The sequence below is a fragment of the Delphinus delphis genome, chromosome 3, assembly GCF_949987515.2.
Source record: "Delphinus delphis chromosome 3, mDelDel1.2, whole genome shotgun sequence".
Classification (NCBI taxonomy): Eukaryota; Metazoa; Chordata; class Mammalia; order Artiodactyla; family Delphinidae; genus Delphinus; species Delphinus delphis.
In genome coordinates, this window is record NC_082685.1 from 100,618,765 (window position 1) to 100,645,184 (window position 26,420).

At 38.0% G+C, this 26,420-nt stretch overlaps 1 protein-coding gene across 1 annotated transcript in view; it reads right to left on the reverse strand.

The window, feature by feature from the left end:
- ADGRV1 (adhesion G protein-coupled receptor V1) overlaps nt 1–26,420 on the reverse strand; it is a 565,763-nt gene that overhangs the window by 270,062 nt on the left and 269,281 nt on the right. Inside the window, exon 83 of the mRNA XM_060009164.1 lies at nt 22,073–22,173. Within this exon, the coding sequence (XP_059865147.1) occupies nt 22,073–22,173 (101 nt within the window). The remainder of the gene's footprint in view (nt 1–22,072; nt 22,174–26,420) is intronic.

A 26,420-nucleotide genomic window follows, 5' to 3' on the forward strand; every position in this document is an offset into this window, starting at 1 on the left:
CATGAAGTCAAATCATTTTGCTATACACCTTCAATTTATACAGTGCTGTAAGTCAATTATGTCTCAATAAAACTGGAAGAAAAAATAAAATAAAAACAACAGGATACATTTCATAAAGCATGTAGATAAAAATGATAAAAGGAATAGACTGGTTGTCTAGAGTTCTGGCTCTCAAACTAGAGGCAATTGTGGTCTCCAGGAGACATCTGATAATGCCTGAAGACTTTTTTAGTTATCACAGTTGGGTGGCAGGGTGCTACTGGCATTTAGTGGGTAGGGGCCAGGGATGGTGCTAAACATTCTACGATGCACAGGATAGTCCTTCACAACTAATTTTCTGGCCCAAATGTCAATAGTGCAGAGGTTGGGAAATCTTAGTTTAGGTCCATAAAACCTTTATAAAAACCACTTAGTTAATACCAGTGACATTAAAGTGAATGAAAAGTATTTTTATTCTAGGAGTGTGATTGCTAGGTTGACAAAGGACAAGTATTTCTCCCAGTTATATCTGGAAGCTGTGAAAGGGAACTATGTATCATAAAAAGGACCAGTTGGTAAGGAAATCATTAATTAAAATGAAATGTTCAAAGTACTAACTAGGGATTTGCAGACCAGCATTTTCTATATAACTCAATATTGGACTTTATACTTATTGAAATAATATGAAAAAGAGGGGAAAAAAGCCAGATAGCTATTTAAGAATCAACACATATTTGCTGCCTCTTTTCTTCAAGGCCTGAAATACCATGCAGCTAGTCTAGAAGACAAAGCAAGATATGGCCTTCTTTCTGGTACCCAAAGATGAATATGTAATTTTTAGTATAATATCTCTATTACTAAAAATCTATTAGGGTTCATCCGAAAATATTTTAGAAAGAATCATGATTCTTTAAAATCATATTGTTGAACAAACAAAATGAATTCAGAGATAATTAAGGCAAACAGTAGTGTTAGGGACATATCCACTAACCTCTGAAGGCTCTCTGAACCTTCAAAGTGGAGATGGAATTTTTTCTTACTGCACTGCTATTTTCATAGAAATATTACTACCAAAATAAATCTAATTTACATATCTCTAATTACAAATAGAATAATATATAATATGGTCACAGACATTTTTTAAAGTAAGACTTTTTAATTCAACATGATTTTAAGGACATTGATAGAATCTTTAGAATTTTCAAATCACTATTCGTACACAGTAAAAATTATTTGTTATATATTTAGGTACTTATTGATTAAAAACACCTGTGTATTTTTGGATGTTGTCTCTCATTTTCCATGAACTTGATCCATATATACAAGTTTCTTTAGAAAAAGGAAAGGCATTTATTTTCTAGATGTGAAATGCAAACACAGTGAGCAGTTGATCATGTCTAAACAGGAAGGTAAGTGGTGAGTGTGTCCAAAGGCCTGTCTGGGCACAGGTGGTGTTTTCCCAAGCAGAACAATAGCTTTCTTGAAAACTTTAAATGACAAATAACACAGAAGTTTTTAAAAGTCTGTCGCGAAAAATATATATACAGTTATATGTGTAATAGAAAAAAAAATAGGCTTTGAAATGAGCCAGATACAAGTTATATTCACAGCTTCCTCAGTTACTTAGGCAGGTGACTGTGGGTAAGTCTGTCTCCACACCTGTAAAATGGGGATTTCAAAAAGATAAAATACCTGTTTCTCAACACAGTATTCAATATTATTTCCTATCCTCACCTCCAAAATGAATGAGAAAGACACACAAAGAAGCACTGAAGAGCTTTGTAAAACTGCTTCCAGAAATGAGAAGAATATTCTTTTAAAATAATTACATTAAATCAAATTCAATTTTAAAATCCAGAAATAGCTTTCTGTGTGGAAGCAAACATATTAATGGAAAAGCTAATTGTTTTACGCCTGTGAGAAAATCTGCAATTTTCTCCCAAAGATGAATTTTAGAAGTTTTTCCATTGACTTAATTCTCAGTAAAAGTTAGCTTATAGTCAAATGTTAAAGATGAAATCCCCCCCAAATTTTATTCTTGTTATCTCTTCTTTCCAATCACTAATCATTTTCCAGATTTTGTTTTCCACAATTTGCATTAATACCGCAGGGACATCTGTGAAATACTACAAATTTTGAGCATCCTTCACACACAATACCCAATCTTTGTCCTTTACTGTGACCCACTGGCCAAGGTCCACCTCTCTTGAGCATGTTCAATGACATGAATTTTTTGGAAAAATACAAGATTAAAAAAAAAAAAACTTTCTAAGACTTTTAATGAAGGTTTGTGATGAGACAAGTCTATTAAATGGTACCACATTTAATGAGTACCTAAATAATATTATTAACACCCCAATAATTAGACCCCTTTGCCACATACACACAAAATGTCAAAGTAACAGGGTCATAATTTCCGGCAACACTAGTTATGGGTGCTCTGGTCTTAACTATTTTTTATTCTTTCTCCTTAACTTGATTAAGCCAGAAATAATGAGCAAATGTGAACCCTTCCTGGAACGCATCGTTTAATTTCTTTTTAAAAATTGCACAGGTGGAATCCAGCAGTTTCTTGGCAATGGACTGAGGTAGGATCCAAGAAATACAAAATATTCCATCAATTATCAACTAGGGATGAAATGTACAACAAAATTCTTCACATTGGTATTCACCCTCAGAGTCTGATTTGGCTAAAAAGCAGCTCCAAACATCATCCAGCTATGAAGAAAAGGATGCATCACCAAGCAGATAGAGTTTAAGTTTCCCCAAAGAGTGATAGCAGGGGATGTCAGAACTCTAAGTGGCCAAGCAGAGCCATGGGGTTTATAGAGCAGTCATTGATCAGAAAAGGTCCTTGCTAAACTCTGTCTACTGCTCAGTGCAAGCTCACTTATAAGGGTAAGAGACTACAAAGCAATGGGAAATTTGAGATTACTACCATATCGTAACACAGCAACAACAGTCTCCAGAAAACTGACATATTGGGATGGTGGCTGCCGCTGCTGAGAGCTAAGAAACTGTTGGTGTGAAGTCAGTAACTCCATATGCCCAAAGAAGCTGAGCTGAGAGGCAGCTCCGGGACCTTCTGACCATGTCAGTTCTCTGACCAACACCTTCCAATGTCTGGAAAATCGAGCTTTCAAGGTCTCCCATAAGCTAATCTGGATCTGCCTTTCCAAGCTTTTCCCTCGACACCCTCATTCAAAGACCCAAGGTGTCACTGATGCTGCTTCCTTTACTCAAAATGCTTTCTTCCCACTGAAAGTCACCTTCTAACTCTGACTATTCCAATTTCATCTATCTGGCTAAAGCCTTCAGTAATTTCCAAGAAAAGGGAAAAGTACTGCTCTATATGACACACATTCATGTACTTGTGACATATATGTGCATATACAGGTTTTGGGGTAGTTTAGTGGATAAAAGAGAATCAGACACACGCATGGGTTAAAATCTTAGTCCTGCTTCATAGTTGTGGTATCTTGGGCAAATTTAATTGTATTTTGTGAGCCTTCAACTAAGTCTCGGCTATAAAGTGAAGATGATAATGCCTACTGAGAGCACTATTTTGAGAACAGAATGAAGTAGCCATACTTAAAAGTCTCTGGATTATACCAGGAGCTCAAAAAGAATATTATTAACAATGCCATTGCCTCCCTAAAAGTTATATAAATGAAATGGAAAAAATCCTGAGCACAGACTCTTTTTTTTTTTTTGTGGTACGCGGGCTTCTCACTGCTGTGGCCTCTCCCATTGCGGAGCACAGGCTCCGGACGCGCAGGCTCAGCGGCCATGGCTCACGGGCCCAGACGCTCTGCAGCATGTGGGATCTTCCCGGACCGGGGCACGAACCCGTGTCCCCTGCATCGGCAGGTGGGCTCTCAACCACTGCGCCACCAGGGAATACCTAAACACAGACTCTTAAAAGAATTTATTTTAACAGAATTAAATTTAAAATTAAATATATGTCACTTACCATTTAGGAAAATGAAGGGAAAAAAGCAAACAAATCAAAGCAGCACAATGAAAAATAAAATTGAAACTTCAAGAAACAAGGCTAAACCTTGAAAGGAATTGGGGGAAAGGCCACACTTCCTTTGATGAGGGGAATCGGATCTTCCACAATCAAAAGATCCATGTTGGGGGCTTCCCTGGTGGCGCAGTGGTTGAGAGTCCGCCTGCTGATGCAGGGGACACGGGTTCGTGCCCTGGTCCGGGAGGATCCCACATGCCGCGAAGAGGCTGGGCCCGTGAGCCATGGCCGCTGAGCCTGCGCGTCCGGAGCCTGTGCTCCGCAATGGGAGAGGCCACAGCGGTGAGAGGCCCACGTACCGGGGGAAAAAAAAAATGTGCACATGTATCGCCCTTCAGATGCATATGTGAAGTGGGCCTACTTGTGAGTGTAAGACCCATCTTTCCTGTCGCTCTCAAAATGATTTCTGGAAAGATAGTGGGGGCAGGGAATCTTGGGTTCCACTCCTGCGTTGTGAACTGTGGAAGTGAATTCGGAGTCCTCACCCTGCTTTTGCTGGTGGGTGCTCCCTTCCCCTCCTCCTGCTTGCAGACTGGGAGAACAGCAGCAAAAGCCTCCTTTCAAACAAGTCTGAGTCTGTGACCTTATTTCTACAACACTTTCCCCAAGTCATTCTCCCCTTGAAAGCTGAAGTAGGCTTATTCCAGGGAAAGAATTACTCACATGCAACTGGTCAATGGTTTCTTTTCCCATTTATTCCAGTCTGTCCACCAAAAGAGATGTAACAAACAAATGTGGTTAGAGTCCTTACCCTCAAGTAAATTATCATCTCTAAGTAGCAAGAAGTATAAATGTGCAGCAACAAAGAATGTGTGACAGCTACACCACATTCATGTAGCTGATTTCATGCTCTCCTTATTTTCTTTTACTCCGTATCTGTATAAGTGGGCCCAGTACTTCTTAGATTACAGTCTTCTTGAGGACATGACTGTGACTACTTTGGTGTTTGCTAGTCAGTTTGATTATTTGTTTAGTCTCATGCAGAATTTACAAATGACTATAAAGATAAGAGGTATTTATTAAAAGTATGTCTTTGACTTTTTGTAGTTACCCCCGAAGAAGTAGTAAGAAGGTGCCCTTCAGAATGAGATCCTAATTATCGTTTAGGACTGTCTGCTAAGTACATCTTTTAGATTTATACAAAGCAGTATTCCAAGGGTGCTCTAAACCACTTCCTTCTAAATTTCATGTTACACCGAAGTGGTAAACAATCTTTTCTTCAAGTTGTTTCCTCTCTCATGGCCACCACTGACGCAGACATCAGCTGGAAGAGAGGCCGCCCAGGATTAGGCAGGGTGCGTTATATGTAACTTGTCAGCTACTTGTAAACCCTGAAGAGAGTAAGTCAAACGTCAGGGATTGATTGTGAAACTGAATTGCTTCCTCTTTTCTAGTTTCTCACAAAACAATTTGAATTCAGCTTCCCCTCTCCCTAACAGCAGCCACTTCTGACGGAAGTCTATTCTCTCAGACTAGCTTCTATTTAGGAAAAAATTGCTTATATTGTTGTTCTCAAGCCTGTTGATAACTTTACACATGCTGAATTTTAAACAACACCACAAATACTTTCCTGTGGTATTTTCACTGCATTTCTCTATGCTCTGAATTCTATCTTTACCTCAAGAATATGAATTCAATAGGAAATTCACAAAGGGTAGTATCACAGAAAATATACACAGGATATATTTCCTACTGTTATACAGTTGGAGTTATCACAATTTCACTGTAGCTTTTTTTCTGGAATTTTGTCCCTAGGGCTTACTTAAAAGGGCATATAAAATGTAGTGGTGTATTAATATTTTTAAATAAGTTTAAATATTGTAATATATATGACTATATTGATTTAGGCCTTTATGGGTCTTTAACATATGATTGCAGATTATATTTGAAATAACATTGAAAAATACTTTATACCTGATCAGCTTTTTCCTATTTCTTCACCAAAGCTAACAACAAAGAGTTCATTAGAATTGTTCTGAGGAATTATTCTTTAAAATATGAAATAGCTTTTTATCTCCATGCATAATGAATGCTTCGATTTCTAAAACATATTACCTCATGCATTAATAAACGACCAAAAAAAACCCATCTGAACTTCTACTGACACTTTACAGAATAGAGACTTCTGATTTTTTTATGAGCTGTGGTATAGAATTGGATATGTTAGCCTTTTCAGGTTAGACCAGTTAACACACTTCTAAGAAAAATGCTCATGAGACACAAAAATATATCTGTGGCCTCCAAATTTTTATCCTAGAAAAACCTATAAGAAATTCTCATTTCCTGTTTCTTCCCCAAATATCAGTTCTGCTCAGGTCTGGAGACTACTCTCCAGCTCTTCCAGGTCTGCAGCAGAAGTAATTCTCCTTCTGTCACCATCAACCCTTAACCAGCGGAAACATCCCAAAAGCCCTGCGAAATAAACAGAATATAATCCAATGCAGAGCAATCCTGCCAGACACTGCCCATTCCTCTGCCTTTACTAAAGTCTGTATTTTAATTATATGTAGAGTCTACCTGGTAAAGACTTCTCATCTTTCAAGACAGCTTTAGCACTCTCACTGCTATAAAGATTTTCCTGACGCCACCCCTCATCCTGGATAGAATTAAAAACTCCCCTATTTTTGGTTCCCACTGTATGCTGTACAGACTGCCTATCACACTCTATTGCATTCATTTATTTACATGTTTATCCCCTTTGCAGTAGACTATAAATGCACCAGGGTCTAAACTATGTTTTATTTATCTTTATGTCTGCAGTTACTACCAAAGAGCTTGATACATTATATATGACAATAATATTTGCAGAATGGGAACAATGAATGGTGGTTGCATATACAAGAAGATAAATTTAAATTGGGTTTCCACAAAAACTTCACAAAAGGTCTTTTTGTTACCTACAGAATAAATATATTTTTCTGCTGCTCTGATTTAGACTCAAACACAAGGTAATAGACAGACCTCCCTGTCCTCATTTGACTTGTCTACATTCACACAAGAGCCTTCAATAATTACCCTGACAAACATTTTCAAGAGCAATCCCTAATCCTAAGAGTTGAAAGTTGCTCAAGTAAGGACTGTTTATACAATATAAGACCATTTTTTATGGAGTTTCACAAGCAGCTAGTGAGTTAACAATAGTAATGACCATGACCTGAGCTAACTCCAGCACTCCAGCTACTCTGTCTTCCTGGGGTTAATCTCTTAAACTCCTCTGGCCTTTGTACCTCTGTGGAGTGAAGAAACTGTGTAAGCAATACCTACACGCCTCTATTTATATAATTTAACATGCTTATATTGCCCTTCTAAAACAAATATTTATTGAACACTTTTCTAGGCAGATTCAAAGAGGCAAAGAAACTTAACCAATACTTTTACTTTTTTAATTAAAGATTTCCAAGGTACAAAACCATACTCCTTAAAGGCAAAGTCTCTAATTTTTTACAATATTTTTTTGGGGGAAGGAATGGGGTTTTGTGACTGTTTTGTCTCATTAACTCACTTGTAATACCAGGCATTGTAATGAATGCTTTACTCATAAGTTCAAAGGCTTTGGGGATGTTGTATTAGATATATACAATAAGCTCAGAAACTAACATTGGTTTCATCATGACGCTAACCAAGGCAGGATTGTTCATTATGTGTAGACATATTACAGTATGTTGGGGTATGTCATCCCAGCCCTAATTCCAACACACTACCAATATGACAACCTTGTTACTTGTATCCTTATTTTTAACGGCCCATTTTAATTACTTTGGCACTACAGACATTTACTAGTTAACTATTTATCAGAAGTAGCTATTATAATTAGTTATTATCTATCTTGAGTGTCTACACTCAATCTTAGCACAAAACGTTGTTCCTATGGGATACAGAAATTTTACTGTGGAATATTGAAAAACTTCTTCTGTGTACTCCAGTGGCGGGTCTCTCATCTCTAACGTTGCTTCTCAATAAGAAGTTAATGAAGCTACTTTATGAGCCAGTTCTCTATCCTGACACAATGTCCCCAAGCTCCAGAAAACCTTCACATTTGCTATCCAACTCACTTGCACAAGCATCCACCCAAACTCAGGAAGCTGGTTTCAAGAAGTCTCCCTCTCCCCTCGAGTTTCCTCTCCCCTCTCCCTGCCCCATTCTGAGCCGTCATGTCTGCTTCTATGGAATTCTGAAGGAAGGCGACCCAGGTAACAGAGGCTGTGGAAGGAGGGAGGATTTTCTTGAAGTTCCCCACCAGACATCGAAATGTGTTTTACATGAAGAAAAATGACTAATAGAACCCACAATAGCTAGATTAAGAGTTAAAGGGCTTTAGTGGCTGGCTTGGGATCTTAACTTCTCTTTATAACTACTTTTGGGGGAAAAGCTAATTGTGAATTGAACACATTTAAATTATAAACCAAAATTTATACTACAATTTATTTATAAGTTGTAGATCACTACAACATTACAATTCTTTAAGAATATGAATAACCTTTTTTTTTTAATTCTGACTTTTTTTAAGGAATTGAGAATACAGGAAGTTTATTTTCATGAGAAAATGGTGATAGATTAGTTTTTTGGGTTTTTTTTTTTGGCCGTATGCGGGCCTCTCACTGTTGTGGCCTCTCCCGTTGCGGAGCACAGGCTCCGGATGCGCAGGCTCAGTGGCCATGGCTCACGGGCCCAGCCGCTCTGCGGCATGTGGGATCTTCCCGGACCGGGGCACGAACCCGTGTCCCCTGATCGGCAGGCGGACTCTCCACCACTGCACCACCAGGGAAGCCCGATAGGTTAGTTTTAAATTGAAGATGTTCATTAGGAGCAAGCCTGCAATTTCTTTCACCTCACTGTTTGTTCTGTTATTCTAACTAGTTTTTATTGGAAATCTAGTACGTGTCAAAAAGTTTTTTATGAGTGCTAGAAACACAGCAATGAGCAAGACAGGGGAGTCCTGATCTAATGGAGTTTACGTTCTAGGAGAAGGGGAGTAGGGAGCGAGGAAGGGGAATGAATACAACAAATGAACAAGAGGATTCATATACCGATATACGATATAAAGCAAACATAATGAGGATGCGATATTGTGGGGCGGGAGAGCTACTCAGGGAGGCTGTTCTGAGGTGATACTATGGTTGCTGAGTGTGAATGAAGGATGGATGAATGAATACATGAATGAGCAAAGCACTAGTATAGAACTTTCCAGGCTTAGAGACTAACTGGAACCCAAGACCCAAGACAAGAAGGAGGTGGCATGTTTAAGGCCCTGAAAAGAGTCCACTGTCACTGGTGCTGGGTGAACAGGTGGAGATGGGAGGAGGAGAGATCAATGTAGGCAGGCGTGATCCTCATGGTCTGTTGGATGCAGGTCAGAAGTTTCTCTTTTAGTGCAGTAGGAAGTCACTGAAGGATTTTAGGTGGGAGAGTGACTTGAGCTGATTTAGTCTTGCAAAGGACTACTGTGGCTGCTGAGAAGAGAATAGATTATAAAGAAAGGGGCCAAAGCAAAACCATGGGTAATAATTTGGACACTACTATAAAAGAGAGATGGCTTAGATGAGTATGATAAAGGTAAAGATTGACAGAAAAGGATACAATTGAGATATCCTCTGGAAGAAGAGAGATAAAATGCATTTAATTTCCAAATATGGTTAATCCTATACATATTTTTCAAAGGGGATATCCATACTAAAATAGTTTTAAAACATGCAAAAATTGAGAATATCAATTCAGAAGCTGACTTTCATTTAACTTTGATTTCTGTATTCCAGAAGGATCAAGGGCATAGATTGGGTTGGGGTGTGGCTTAGAGGTGAGGTCTGGGGTTGCTGTGGAATTTCTCCGTTTCCAGGCCCATAAAATCATTTGCACATGCCATCTTCTACATGTGAAACCTGGCCAGGAAATGCACTTGGTTGTTGATATGTGACATGTAACTTTTTCAACTTGGCAATAACATTCACGCTTACAACAAAAACATAGTGCCTGAAACCAAGTTCCTCCTCATCCCTGGCAGAACACAAAGTACACGTTCCCAGGAGATGGGATCCAAATGGGGCTCTGCCAGAAAGGTGGTTCTGGACTCACACAACTAACAAGCCGATAGAAAACGCTACTTTACTTGTATAACTGCTGTTATTTTGGCCCTCTTATACACCTTTTGGCATAGTATATGATGTAAAAAAAGAATAGTCGCTTTGCTCAGGAACTTAAAGTTCAGTTAGGCAGATAGGCAATTAAGTGTAAGACACTGTAGGTAAAGCAAGAAGCTAAAACTCAGGCACAGCTTCCTGGGACTTACAGATGTATATGGAAACATAAAAACCAATTTTGTGAGGGCCAGTCATTGAAAAGAGCCACAAAAGGAAGCAAGATGTTGAGGAGCTAAAAAGATTAAAGAGAGGCCTACTAACATGATTACTCTAGTAGCAAATGTTAACTATACTTCAATAAAGCTACAAAAATAAAACTGATTGTGGAAATGGGTACACAACTCGGTGAATACACTAAAAGCCACTGAATTGTACACTTTCAATGGCTGCAATGTATGGCATGTGAATTCAATCTCAACAAGGCTTTTTTTTCTTTTTTTTTTTTAAGCTGTCTGCAGGAGACCATGCTGTTATGCTCCATGGAAGTGGAGGGGAAAGGCACCATTGAAGGGTTCTGAGGTGTCTTTCTCAGACAGAGATGGGGCATTGGGCCTGGGCAAGTAATGTAACCTTTTGGGGTCTCAGATTTTTCATGTGCAATGCAGAGGCAATCATAATAATACTGACGGTCTCACAGGGTGTCGTAAGGATTACATGGAATTACGCAGATCAAGGGCTTACGGTAGTCCTTAGCTGTACTGTTTCGTTAAATAGTGTCCCTTTGTTAAAAATATGCCTATTCCCAATAGGAATAAAACCAAAAATAAGTAAATGGGATGTAATCAAACCTACAAGCTTCTGTACAGCAAAGGAAACCATAAACAAAATGAAAAGACAACGTAAGGACTGGGAGAAAATATTTGCAAATGATGCGACCAACAAGGGTTTAATTTCCAAAATATACAAATGGCTTATATAACTCAAAAACAAAACAACAAAAAAAAAACCCAATCAAAAAATGGGCAGAAGATCTAAATAAACATTTCTCCAAAGAAGACATACATATGGCCAATAGGCACATGAAAAGATGCTCATCATCACTATTATTAGAGAAATGCAATTCAAAACTACAAAGAGGTACCACCTCACAACAGTCAGAATGGCCATTATTTAAAAAGTCTAAAAATAATAAACGTTGGAGACAGTATGGAGAAAAGGGAACCCTCTTACACGGTTGGTGGGAACGTAAACTGATGCAGCCATTATGGAAAACAGCATGGAGGTTCCTCGAAAAAAACTAAAAACAGAGTTGCCATATGATCCAGCAATCCCACTCCTGGGCATATGCCCAGACAAAACTATAATTGGAAAAGATGTATGCACCCCTATGTTCATAGCAGCACTATTTACAATAGACAAAACAAGGAAACAACCTAAATGTCCACTGAAAGATGAATGGATAAAGAAGATATGGGGTGTGTGTGTGTGTGTGTGTATCTATCTACCTATCTAGATAGATACACACACACACACACACACACACACACACACACATACTGGAATATTACTCAGCCATAGAAAAGAATGAAATAATGCCACCTTCAGCAACATGGATGAACTTAGAGATTACCATACTAAGCAAAATAAGTCAGAAGGAGAAAGACAAATACCATATGGTATCACCTATATGGGGGATCTAAAATACGGCACAAATTAACACATCTACATCCTCACAGACACAGAGGACAGATGTGTGGCTGTCAGGGGGTGGCGGGGGAGGGAAGGATTGGGGGTTTGGGATTAGCAGATGCAAACTACTATATATAGCATGGATAAACAAGAAGGTCCTACTGTATAGCACAGGGAACTATATTCAATATCCTGTGATAAATATTATTCAGCCATAAAAAGAAACGAAATGGAGTTATTGGTAGTGAAGTGGATGGACCTAGAGACTGTCATACAGAGTGAAGTAAGTCAGAAAGAGAAAAACAAATACCGTATGCTAACACATATATATGGAATCTAAAAAAAAAAATGGTTCTGAAGAACGTAGGGGCAGGACAGGAATAAAGATGCAGACGTAGAGAATGGACTTGAGGACACGGGGAGGGGGAAGGGTAAGCTGGGACGAAGTGAGAGAGTGGCATGGACTTATATATACTACCAAATGTAAAAAAGGTGGCTAGTGGGAAGCAGCCGCATAGCACAGGGAGATCAGCTCCGTGCTTTGTGACCACCTGGAGGGGTGGGATAGGGAGGGTGGGAGGGAGATGCAAGAGGGAGGAGATGTGGGGATATATGTATATGTATAGCTGATTCACTGTGTTATAAAGCAGAAACTAACACACCATTGAAAAGCAATTATACTCCAATAAAGATGTTAAAATAAAAATATCCTGTGATAAACCATAATGGAAAAGAATATGAAAAAGAATATATGTATAACTGAGTCACTCTGCTGTACAGCAGAAATTAACACAACATTGTAAATCAACTATACTTCTATAAATTTTTTTTTAAATACCTATTGCAAATTTCAAATGTACACACATCCACATTCCCAAGGTCAAACCATATACACACAGACACACATGCAGTTTTTTTTTTCAAATATCTATCTATATCTCTACCGTTCTTAAGGTTCTAACAATGCAACACAAGCAATAAAGACACAACACTTAGAAGATACTTAAGATTAGGAGGAAAAAATCACATTTGAAAAATATAAACAAAGCAAAAATTAATAGTGTCTAAAGATAATGCAGACCAACAATAAAAACCCTTCTGGGAGAGTACAGTGAGAGGTGTGATAATAGGCATGATAGAGCCAATTATTTAAAAACAGTGGGGCTGAAGAAACTTTCACCTCCCTTGCTGTTGATTTAAGAAAACCTCCGGAAGAGAAAAGCAGGCTCAGCTCTCCAGAGGGCATTAGGAAGCGTTGGACTCAGAGCAGAACCCAACGGGCCTCTGCAGTGTTGTGTGGCAGCAGGAATCATCCTTACCCTCCGCCTTTGCCCCTCGTTTGTTCCCTAGGCCTTGTGTTTTAAGATTTTTGAACATGACCTATTATCCTCTTAACAACTCTGCAAGGCAGGCATTCTTATTATTTTTTTTTATTTTTTTTTTGCTGTACGCGGGCCTCTCACTGCTGTGGCCTCTCCCGTTGCGGAGCACAGGCTCCGGACGCGCAGGCTCAGCGGCCATGCCTCACGGGCCCAGCCCCTCCACGGCATGTGGGATCTTCCCGGACCGGGGCACGAACCCATGTCCCCTGCATCGGCAGGCGGACCCCCAACCACTGCGCCACCAGGGAAGCCCAGGCATTCTTATTATTTTTCCAATGATTTTCCGATTGCAGCTCAGAGATATTCCGCCATTTGGTCCTCTAATTCCAAAAATGGGACTCTTCCTCCTACATTCCATATTTGTTACTTAAAGTTCTTTAGAGCTATCATTAAACTTTCATAAAAACATTTTTTCTCAGATGCTGATTTTCCTTACTTAGGGAGATCAAAAGAAGACTTTTAAAAGTCAAGGATAGTTTATATTTTTGAGGCTGTAACAGAAGATTCCAAACTGGTATTTTCTGGTAAAGTCTGGATTTGCTTCACAATTTTTCCTAGTAACAAAAGCCATGTTGCAAACATGATAATGTCACTGTAGCCTCATTCAGAATATTACTCACTCTTTCTGTTGCTTTGCTACTTCAGCACTTGGGAAAGTTTGAATTTCCCAGTAGTGTGACCATGATACTATTTTTGTATCTTCAGCGTCCACTTATTTTCAATTTAGTGAATCTACGGTTGAGCTGAATTTTGAAAGCTTGCTGGAAAAAAGGAGCTGGATTTTATTATTAAAAGATTTTAAGAATAAAAAATTTTGATATATAAATATGTTCTTAAGAAGAAAGCAAACATGAAACTTATTATTTCTTCAAGTTTTCCTCCATTTAAATACCAATATCATCTTAATCCCTCAAAGCACATACTTGTGAATAGCATAATATTAATATTTTTGGTTGTAGAATGGATTATAACATTATTTGATAAACACTAGCTACAGATTTACTTCATGACTGATTGCAAGTTTACGTGAAATTCAATAATAATAATACCAAAAATGTAAGGTCATCAAAGAAAATTTGGATTCAAGAAATGCAGGGAAAAAACGAGCTCAAACTAGAGCTTTAATTGTCTCCTAGGTATAACATGATTAGGTTAGGCACACGAGCAGGAAGTTACTTGTCTTAGGCATAAAAAATGTCAAAGTAATCAAAAAGTATAAATAAAAACATGGATCACAGAGAAATTTACCAATTCCTATTACCCTTTCATCAAACTGCTAAAGAAAGTTCTATTTCAAGAAAATAAAAATACCAATGTGGGAGGGGGAGTGGGATGGGAGAAGAGGAGACCTACCCCTTTGGTGGGTGGTAGCTGGTAGCCCCAGGGTCCAGCTTCCCTTCAGCGAGCTTTTTATATCAGAGGCGCCAGAGCTGTTCCCGCTTCTTGTGCCCCAACAGGTCCCTTCTTTCACCGCCAAGCTTCTCTCAGGTGTGGTCTGAAACAACCCTTCCATTTCCTCCCGATCGACTGAACTCCCTAACCTTTTGTGTCTTATTTTCATCATCTCTCACCAAGGTTTCCAGTGACTTTGTTCTTGCCAAACTGGAGGACTAATCTCCCACTGATGCTAAATCCTTCCATTTGAAACATCTTTTCCTTCCTTGGCCTCAGAAACTTTAACTATGCTTTAGTTAGCTGCTTCTAACGATCCTTCTCATTCCACACAGCACAGTGTCTTAAAACACACAGATTTTGGAAGCAGATGGACTTGAGTTCAGACCCTTCCAGCTGCCACATTCTAGCTCTGAAGGTTAGGGCAGGTAACTGAACTTCTTAGTCCCATTCTTTCCATTTGTAAAATAGGGATGATAAAAGTACCCACCTCATCTGGTTGTTACAAGGAGTGAATAAAGCAATACATGTAAATGTTTTACGGCACAGTTCAGTGCCATAAAGGCAAGCCCTTGTGACATTAGTTACATGTATTCTATAATCAGGTTCTCTCCTCAACCTGTCCCAAAGAACTATTTTATAGTGTCAACACTTGTTTATGTAGCTAACATTGAAATCACTAGCTTAAATGTGCTATGAGAACTCTAAATTCCTAATGCCCAAAATTGCATGTATCCTTCTCCATCTATTAAAACTTCTGGCCTTTTCTATTTAAGTCAAATGACTTAAATAAGAAAAGGCTATCTATCTCTTTGGTGATAGGGTAAATCTCATTAATTCACGATTTATGAGGCAGTATACGTAGTGGTTAAAGGGTGCTTACGCTCAATTTCCAGTTCTGTAACGTATCGCTACGTGACCTAGGACAAATAACTTAAAACTCTTTGTGCCTCGGTTTCCTCAGTTGTAAAATAGGAAGAGTACTAGTGCCAACCTCATATAATGCTTAGTAGGTATTATATTAATGTTTATTAACACGTTTATTAAATAAAATAAAATTTACAGTGTGACCTTTGTATTGATTTAAATAGAAAACTAAAACAGTAATACTTTCATAGCACAAAACAGGGTGTTTTTTATTAGTTCCTCTTCTTTCCTTTGAATTCTCATTGCCACTACCACTGTCCACTGCCACTGGTTACGTGACCCAAGGTAACCAGATGATGGTAGAAGCTCCCCACCCTGCCTCTCTAAACCCATCTCCAGGCATTCTTCTATTTTAATCCATTTTTTATTTAAACCCTAATTGCCAGATCAATCCTTTGGAACAATCCTTTCACACTGTGCCCTTTCGGACTACTCCATCGGTGACTCCCACCAATTCTCAGACAATATACAACGACCTCACCTTCGATGGCTTATCTAGTTCCCTATGCCAGGGGCAGGTCTTACCTAAGTGGAATTCCCAGGGTCACTAAACCCTTCAGGTCTTTATTCTTGTTCTTTTCCCCTGCCTAGAATGTGCCACATCCTATTTCTTCAAATCTTATCCATCTTTCAACAACCAAGTCTGATTCCACTTGCTCTGTGGAGCCTTTTCAAGCTAAGGCCCTCACCCACAGCTTATGCAATACTACCTAGTATCCTAGAGAAGAGGAGACTTTCTTCTACATACAACTTGGTTCTCACCATAAGGTTCATTTTCAGACTGTTATCTACATGCTTCATGTGTATATATCTTGCCTGGTATTTCCCGTTGCACAATCTCAATACTGTGCATATGGTAGATGAGGTGGAAGCAGATGAGTTCATAGATTAATGATGATCCTGATGGGGGATAAGTAGGGTTTGTTCAATTTTTTTTTTTGCTTTAATTTCACTGCTGGATCATTGAATGGGCATTCATAGTCATGAATAGTGATACTATTTTGGCCACATTAATAAGCATACCTAAACTAGAATCAAATAGTTTAATAAGTTCAACTCAAATGTATATTCATATCTGTGTGCAGAATGCTCTTTATTCATGTTCGCCAAATTAATGTCTATGTGAAGGAAAGGTACAGTTAAATACCTAACAATTTTTTGTATAAAAAATAAAAGCCTTACATACTCAATACTATTGAAGTGGAGGAGCTTACAAGCTCTTTATAGGAAAGACATGGTGGTGGAGGTGCTGGTTACACCTTCTTTCTAGTGGTTTACGTCCACGTACAATACCGAGAAGTTCTGCAAGTGTGAAATGCTATGAGAAAGACCAAAATAAAAGTCTGGTCTGCACTCTCAGTCCTACATTAGTTCCCATGTCTGAGGATCTTTTCTTAGTAACCCAGGAGGAAGAAAAGAAAGCCAGAAGGAAACGGTAGCCGAAGTTTTCCCTTCAGGATGGAAAGATAAATGTTTGTAAGCGGTTTCAAGACAATGACACTTTAAATGAAGTAAAAATTTAATTAATGGAATTTCTTACAGAAATTATTTTTAGAGTAAAGAAAATAGGTTAGTACTATGGGTTTAGTAATAATAATAATAGTAATAATAAAAACAATAACAGCAACAGCAGCAACAACAACCAGAAATGTATCTGGGTCCTAACAGAGCTAACCTCATCTCTCAACTAGTGGGATCCAGAAACCCACCCAAATTTAATGATTTAGTATCTGAATTTTAACAAGATGCCTACATCCAACTTTAGGAAACACTTTCCTAATCCATTTACATCTACACGAACAAATGATCATAAATGTTTCACTGAATAATGATCCTTCGTGCTTCCCAATCCTCAAAACAAGGTCCAATTTTTATTCTTGTACTCAAACTCTTAAATTCCTTTTTCTTAAATAACAAAAGCAGAAATAACAAAGGATACCCTGCTTAACAAGCAATTAACTAAAACTTCCAGCCAATGAAAAATCTGTTCTGAGTAATGAACATTTTACAATTTCTGTCTGACTCTGCTTCAATCCAAAAAGATATGCCTATAAGATACATGTTTTCAGACCCTACACACACAATGACTTTCCTGAGCTGACAGACTCAACACAACACAAGCTGCCAGGAGAGAAACCAGACCCTGGAGTAGCCATAAGGAATCAGTACTGAAGAGGTCACAGTTGGCTTCTGGCTTTCTTCACGTACAGCCAATGATTCTGCATCTCAAAAGTGCTAGATACTCAAAGCTAAAATAACATAATAACATAAATTGAAGATTAAAGCAGAATCTATTGGCAGGAGTATCTACACAGAATCCTACCCGGGAAACAAAATGACATTTCAAGACGACATCCCAAAGCATTACAGAATGAGGAAACTGGACAAGTCACTTACAGTCCAACTTTTTGCTAAATTCCAGAGAACTGTCCTCTGAATTTTAAGGTGATTTCCTTGTCCCTTCTTATGGAGAGGGCCTATGGAAGCTAAAACTCCCATACATCCAGCGGCTACCCAAAATTCATATTTAAGTATTTCAAATTCTCAGATATTCGGTGTCATCTGAATTCAGAGAGTATTTTTACATACATTTTTTTCTAGACTAATTTGCTCTTCAGTTTCAGAAAAAGGTGCTTAAGCCATGCAAACAAAAAACAGAGAAAACAAACAAACAAACAAACGTTTCCCTCTGGTTAAGTTTATTAATCAGAGTAAATGCAGTTCTATCTTATCATCTTTCTATGAGGAAACTTCTGTTCTTTTTTTAGATTTGGAGAATTGCTTTTACTGACAGAACCCCCAGAACTGAGAACCCTGAACTGCAAACTTGTCCTTTGTCCTAGTTGTTTACCAGCCTTATCAGGGCACACATGGGCTGGCAATGTGATTCTAAGATAAAAATTCCTAAGATATAATTAGATGTTTTTCCAAGAAATATCACCAATGCCATGAAAATTTGTTTGCTCTCTTCTCCTTCATATTTAAAGATAATGATCTCACAATTTCTTGCCATTTAATCATTTTCTTTTAGATGAGTGAGAAACATTAACTTGGCACTGAAGAAAAATACATACTTTTTTTTTTTTTTTTTTTTTTTTTTTGCGGTACGCGGGCCTCTCACTGTTGTGGCCTCTCCCGTTGCGGAGCACAGGCTCCGGACGCGCAGGCTCAGAGGCCATGGCTCACGGGCCCAGCCGCTCCGCGGCACGTGGGATCCTCCCGGATCAGGGCACGAAACCGTGCTCCCTGCATCGGCAGGCGGACTCTCAACCACTGCGCCACCAGGGAAGCCCCGAAAAATACATACTTTTAAAGTAAACAATACTGAAAACACAGATCTTATCTTAAAACTTCTGCGACATTTAAACATACTTTTCTCCAACAACACACTTCTTAAAGCTTATACAACATAAATATAATGAAAATAATGTTATACCCCTGAATTTAACTATAAATGATAAATGACAGAAAGATATAGTCCAAGCTAGTGATGCACAAGCTTTCTTACCGTGCCTTTCAGACTCATTAGTTCAATTCTGAACAAAGGGGATAAAAAGAGAAAGGTAGAAAATCACAAATGCACGTTTGCTAAGTTGCAGAATACTCTCTAGCCCAGTGCAAGAAGTGCTGTGAAAACATCTTAAGTTCTCTACTGAACTCCATCTTTGCTAGAGACTAAAAACCGGTTTTGCAAAAAAAAAAAAAAAAATCTTTTACTGCCACCTGCTGGTAATTTATAGTCAGTGGTTCTCAAAGATGCTTGAACGACACAAATTCTAGATTAAAGCAGAATCTTTTGTCTTTTAAAGGAAGAACATTAGATACAATATATGTTTCGAGAAACACAGACTATCACATTTTCCTGATGCTGATTGCTTCCCTCACTGACACACTGCCCTAAAAGGAAGTCAGAGGCCATTACATTTTTATTCTTCCCCTTTCCACAAAAGCCATTCGACTTAGTCCTAGGCCAGCAATAAAGATTTAAAACCAAATGGTCTTGGCAGACCTGTCTACAGAGTATTCACAACTCAAACACTTGAGGTCAGCTAGAGAAATTTTACTCTTTTAGCCAAAGACCCACAGGCCAAACTGTATTTTTTAAGACTTCTCTACAGGAAACTTAAACTGTAAGAATGTGAACATATAGTTGATGGAGGATCCCAAATGAGAGGTCCAAGACTGGAACTGGAATCCTCCCACTGGCAAGATTCTGTAACTGGAGATATAAACGTGATTTTAAAATTCATAAATGAAAGGATAGGCTCAAGTTCCTGCAGTCAGCTTCATTCCTTTTTTTTGGAGAGTCTAAGAATTTTTCAAAGGCTTTGCTAAAAGGTTTTAAAGGAGAAAACTATTCTCTTTAATTTAGAGAGTATTTTTAAAAATCAAAGTAGATAGGTAAAACATTTTGAGGAAACAGTACTTTCTATCCACAACCTATCAACAATTCTTCCTGCCAAAAATAAACTACGGAAGTTCTTTTTTAGTTACGTCACATGACAAGTCATACATTGTAGGATTTTTCATGCCACGTTGCTTTATCTATTCTAAAAATATACTGAATAACATGGATTTGACTATTTTCTCCAAAATTAATGTTAAGTATAATGTGAATCTGAAGGCAGTGTCCCAAGATATAAATCCTGTCTTTTTTTTACATCCCTAGACATGAGCAAATTTGTCTGCTAGGACACTGAAGAGTTGTCTGTAATTCTATGGTTCTATAATTAAGACTTGTACAAATTCTGCTGCCAAAAAATCACCAGAGTGGGTGGTGAATACAGCCAAGTAAACTCTAATTATGGAAGGTGGGTTTTCTAAGATCTTAAATACAAGAAGCAAAGGCAAGATCAGACAACTAAGATAGCTACCAAGGCAATATAAATAGTCTTGTCAAACTCAATGTAAGCCCCCCTTTGTTAACAGCTGTTACCTCTCATAGTTCATAGGTACTTTAAAAGCACAATCTGGGATCTTCTACTTAGAATTCAGCACTTCATTGTTCCCTAAAAAATAGAGTTATGAAATTTACTCATGTCATTTTCACTCCTGGGACCAAAAAAGGCAAGAGAAGTCCAGTGTCCCAGATAATCTTCCATTTTATATTTCAGCTCCTCCTCTAGTATTATTTTTAAAGGTTCTGTTTGGAGTTCAATAGAATGCCATTAGCATTCTAAAATGTGTGCAACTCCTAAGTGTAGGGACAGCACAATAAATTTACGTAAACTGAACACATGCATACACCAGCACACAATCAGGCACCAGCATTTTCTGCACTTCAGAAGTGCACCCACCTACCCAGAAATGAGGAAATTTTATAAAACAATATTACAAAGTTTTCTCAATAATAACATTATATAGTGTATTCTTCCGGTTGAAACTGTAATTACAGTCTTTAAGTAGAAGTGATTATGCTTTTTCCTGTTTGCTTATATAGATGTCTATGCCCATCTTACTCCTAATCAACAAACTGCATGAATTTCTCATTTGAGCCCACTCCAAATATCACCTCCTCTGTGAAGACTTCCCTTACCTTCGCAGAAATATTAAGTCCTCAACTATATTTACAAATAGTCTGTGTTGACACTAATTACACTGCATTAGAGTTATTTGTATGCACATCTACTGTTCCAGACTGTGAATGTCTTATGGACAGAAAAGGCATTTAATTTCATCTTTTTGATCTGCCTTCCGGGCTTTAAACTGTGTGCTTTAAAATGCATGCTAATGAATGACTCAATGCTTTTCACACTATTTCTTCTGCCATAGAAACGGTTTTTCAAAAAAGAATGTTCTACCAAACTGTATTCTATAATATTAAATGAAGCAAAATATATTATCCAGATGTCTTAAAGTATATATCATTTTGGGCTTCCCTGGTGGCGCAGTGGTTAAGAATCCGCCTGCCAATGAAGGGGACACGGGTTCAAGCCCTAGTCCGGGAAGATCCCACATGCCACGGAGCAACTAAACTCATGCACTACAACTACTGAGCCTGTGCTCTAGAGCCCGCAAGCCAGAACTACTGAGCCCCCGTGCCACAACTACTGAAGCCCGCACACCTAGAGCCCGTGCTCCACAACAAGAGAAGCCACCGCAACGAGAAGCTGCACAGGGCAACGAAGAGTAGTCCCTGCTCATCGCAACTAGAGAAAGCCTGCGCACAGCAACAAAGACCCAATGCAGCCAAATATAAATAAATAAATAAATAAATAATATATATCATTTTAATGCCCTCCATATAAAGGATCTGTAACAGAGCATATTTTATTCAGATTAAATTAAAATGTGCTCATTTTAACATATATACACATTAGTAATACATATATTGACAATATGATGCTTCACGATAAGCAGCAGTTATTTTCTTGTAAGCGGCGACACTAAGGTATTTCTCTGTAGAAAGTTCACAAAAGACACTTTTTAGACCTGATACTCTCATTTCCTCTTACTGCTCTCCTTCCCCAGCCTCCTCCACTACAATTTAAACAAGCTTATTTCAACTAAATTGAGATTAAACTTTACTTATACTCAAGGATCACAGAAGAAGAAACATGAACATCACATGAAAGTGGGAAATCCCAGCGCTCTCCTACCTGTGTACCTAAGCTGGCTGCCATCATGTGAGTCAGAAGTTTAGCTGCAAACATGGAATACTTGGCACAGAAGATATGGGAAAGAACAGCCAGGCAGAGACCTGTAGAAACAAAAAAAGCGCATGTGTGGTTTTACAATCCATGAATAAACAGAAGCATGGTAAAATCTCTGGAAAAGGTAAGCACATAAGGCCGCATAGCGCAACATCTCAGGGAACATTCATGTTCCAATTTTAATCCAGTCCACTTGACAAGACATATAAAATCCTCACACTTATTAAGCCCAAGGGTAACTTTAAATTTCAAATATCTACTTGCTTATTTCCCTACTAAAAGGAAAGCACAAATTAAGCAGATTAATAATTTAGACAAGTTTTACTGTTTAAGAAAAGAATCAAATTCCAATCTAATTTTCCATGATCAGGTGGCTTGCTAAATAGAGATATTTAGGGAGGTGAATAGGATTTTTCAGGCATAAAATTGTGAATGGTGCTACCAAAACTCAGGTTTGGTAATTACCCCTTTTTGTCTACTAGAAATAATTATGTAATTACAACAGTGGTGATTATGAATTTTTAAAGCAACCTTATGCTCCTGGGTGCCAAAACCAGGAACAAAATGTGTTCTTTCTCACTGAGATGATTTTTAACCTAAACATCTACATTTCCAAGTAGTGTGAAGAACATTATTCTTATTTTCTTTAAATCTACTTGAATTCACCTACCTATACTACTTCAAGGGGAAGATCAGAATCTCAGGACTAACGCATAAATCTTTTATCTTGCAATTTGTATAAATTTCTTTTAATGTTAGGTTTTAAATGTAGAATGTATATATATTTTAAAAATATTTCCTGCCTTTTAAAATTTAAATGTGCTGCACAAAGTAATCTATTTGCTTTATCACTTAAGCCTTTTACTCCACTCTCATCCTCAGTAGGGTTATTTTGTCTAAGAAGTGTTGAAACGTAACAACTGGCTTGTGTATGCTGCTTTGCCCTGTACTCTGCATGCATTAGCTCATTCATCAACGCCTCCGTGGCAAGCAAGAGACGCTGCATTTGTTTAACATTTTGTTTCTTCATTATCTTTTCTGAAGCCATGGAACAAACTTCTCAAGTACGTACACCACACGTTGGCATAAGTGGACTGGGCATCTGCAAAATGCGCACATGGGGTCTGTGACTAATTGTCAGCACAGAAATGCCTCTCAGAAATCCTTCTGGGAAAAGCTTTCAATATGTTTAGGTTCGCGTTAGGTAGACAAAGTTCCACACAGGAAGTGAGGCTTTGCATTAGCCAAGGCTTTCAGCCTAGAAATTTGGCCAAGAAATCAGGAGTAATCCACTTTTAGGAAGGCTGCCATGAGGTGTTCTGGAACAGGTGCGCAGGTCCTGGGGCTGCCTGCCCAATCCTCCCACACAGGTACACAGTGTAGCCAGAAACTGCATTGTTACTTAGGTAGCTTATAAACGATTTAAGCTGTTGCTCCAAACTCACAAATGTACACTTTGAACTTCCTGTGATGGTCAGAGTCACCTTCAACTGAAGGTTCAGGTTGAGTGTGACAGTGTGTGTATATGAGTGTGTGTGTGGAGGGGGTCTGTGTGTGTTACCACACTGACTTAAAAGCAGGGCCTTGGAAGTCTCATTTCATTGCCGGCCACATGATCACAAATATGTGCTTTACTGTGAGTTTACTGTGGTGGATGGTAACAATATGAGGCAAGGGGATTAGGGCTGGGCAAAGGAGAAATACTCCTGAGCCAGCTGTTTCTTTCTAGTTCACAAGAAGAACTTATTCACAGCCTTTTCCCCTAACTTGGTAATTCTCCACTATACTCCCATTTCATGATATAAATTTAGTACAGTTAAACTTGACCAGATCAGTAATATTTAATTAAGTCTATTAAGCTTCAATTAAAATGCTAGCATGACACCTGGTGGCAGTCCAGGATTCAAAGCCAGTGGCAGGAGAATGGGCTAGGTTCTATTAGCCTGTAAGTGTAATGTATGATGATTATCTAGATGCATTTTTTATTTAGGAGAAAAGAATGCGGCTAAAAAAACCTCAAGCAGCCTAGCCTCAACTGGCCTTGGGAGAGATACTGAATAGATTTAAAGAAATAAATACTTCAATTACCAAGTTCCTAAACATTATATGCTAAGTATTTATCTTTTATTTTCTTATCTGATATTGAAGAGCTGTATTCATCAAACATAATTTAAATTTACAAGTCAGTTTTTTAAAAATTGTAACTTTTTTTTGGTTTACATTCCCTTAATATGTAAATCACAGGGTACAAAAAGGTATAATTATAAATAGAAATTTTTTTAAATAAAGTGTAACAATTCCAGGTATTACCTAAAGGTATACTCTAAACAGGTTTGTAAAAACTGATTCCTTGGCAATTATGTAGAAAAACAAGTTGCTGATTGAATAATTTTCATTTGCTTTTTCCCCTAGCACTATGTAGGTTACAGAATCCGTTGGAAAAAGGCAATTAATCAGTTTACTAACACAAATAACTTTTCTATATGATTAGACAGTAAGATGGAAGATAAATTACCCTTAACAAAATAATAACATTGATAATCTTTGATTTAGATAAGAAAAACTCTAAAGAACCGCTGGATTCTTTTGCTATTACCAAAGTGGACCAAAGATCTTATCTATCTATACAATATTCGAATGTTTGTATGTGTATATACATATGTACTGTTTGTATAGGAATATAGATATCCAGTAAATAACTACTGTTTGGCATCACTTACAAACGGGACATACTGTCCAAATCACTGAAGTTTATCCCTCCACAAGCCAAACATTAACACTTTTTCCCAGGAAAATCTCTTTAAAATATTTATAAATTTTGTATTGCTTTACTTATGTATCTCTGTCTTCTCTACAGATCAATCTAAAACCCAAATGATCACTGGATTATTAAATCAGTTATTCGCTTGTTAGCTTAGGTTTTTTTCTCTTCTCCCACCTAATGATAGCTGTAACTGTCACCTTTTTTACTTTTTGTTGCTCATCTCTATTGATTCCCATATTCCTGCAACTCTCCCTTCAGCGTGATGCCTCTTGATTACAGCTAATAAGCTAAGGACAGGAAAACAAAGTTGTCAATCCTGAAAAGTTTTCTAGGGTGAACAAAAGTCAATACGAAACACCTTAGAGTACACAAGTTCTGTGTATTAGAGGGAAGGGTTTACTCCAGAGGGAAGAGGTTGCCAGGAGACCAGCCTCTGGGTGACCTATGAAGTTCAATACAGTAGCCACTAGCCACATGTGGCTATTTAAATGTTAATTAATTAAAATTAAATAGCATTAAACATTCAGGCTCCAATTGTACCAGCCATATTTCAAGGACTCAATAACCAGATGTAGCCAGTAGCCACCACACTGAAGAGGGCAGAACATTTCCATCATCGAAGAAAGATCTACTGAAAAATGCTGTGTTAAACTGTCCCAAGACTGTTTATGAAGGGTCACAGAACACAATTCTGGTCAAAGAGATGTGCAGGAAAACGCTCTGGGTGGTTTTCAGGAAAGTTTTCATTGCTCTTAAAACTGAATCCAGATAAGTGCTTTTCCCTTGGCAAGCCTAGGCAGAGTTGTGGGATGCTTAGAGCTGCTGCAGCCAGCTCAAGACCACGAAGGGGCAAGGCAGAGAAAATAAAATAAAACCTTTGAGAGAGCAAAACAGACAAATGTGAAGAGGCTGGGCCCCTGATGATGCCATTGGGGTGCTGAACTAATCAACCCTGAAACTAAATTCTGCTTATTTAAGATATTTGATTTGCTTTCTGTCACTTGCAATCAGGGCCATCCTAAACAATACATGTTATTATCGATACATAGCTAGAGAAATCCAACATTTTTATGCCATGTCAGAATTAGACTAAGCTCTCTGACTTCTATCACCTGCAGTAACCCCTTAAAACTGCTTTTTTTTAAGTTCTGACATTTTTTCGATTCTTCTTGTCAATAACTCCCCATTAGATAGAATGAAACTGTTTTGATAATTATAATGGCTATCTTAGGACAACGATTACTGTGAATATGAACTTAGTATCTTTAGAAGAATCTGACACAGAAATTGAGTAAATATCTCTTATATTTAAAAATAATTAAAAATGAATGGGTGGCACCTGATAGTTTTTTTTTCCGCTAGAAAAACCATTAGACTATCAGCTTGTAAAATATAAAAGCACAACTAGAATATTCTTTTTTTTTTTTAGAATAGTCTTGCAGTTTAATAAACCTGAACAAAAGAATAAGCATGCTTCAAAGTATTCTGGATTGGGCTGATTTACTTATCCTGTAAGTCTTAGTATTTAGC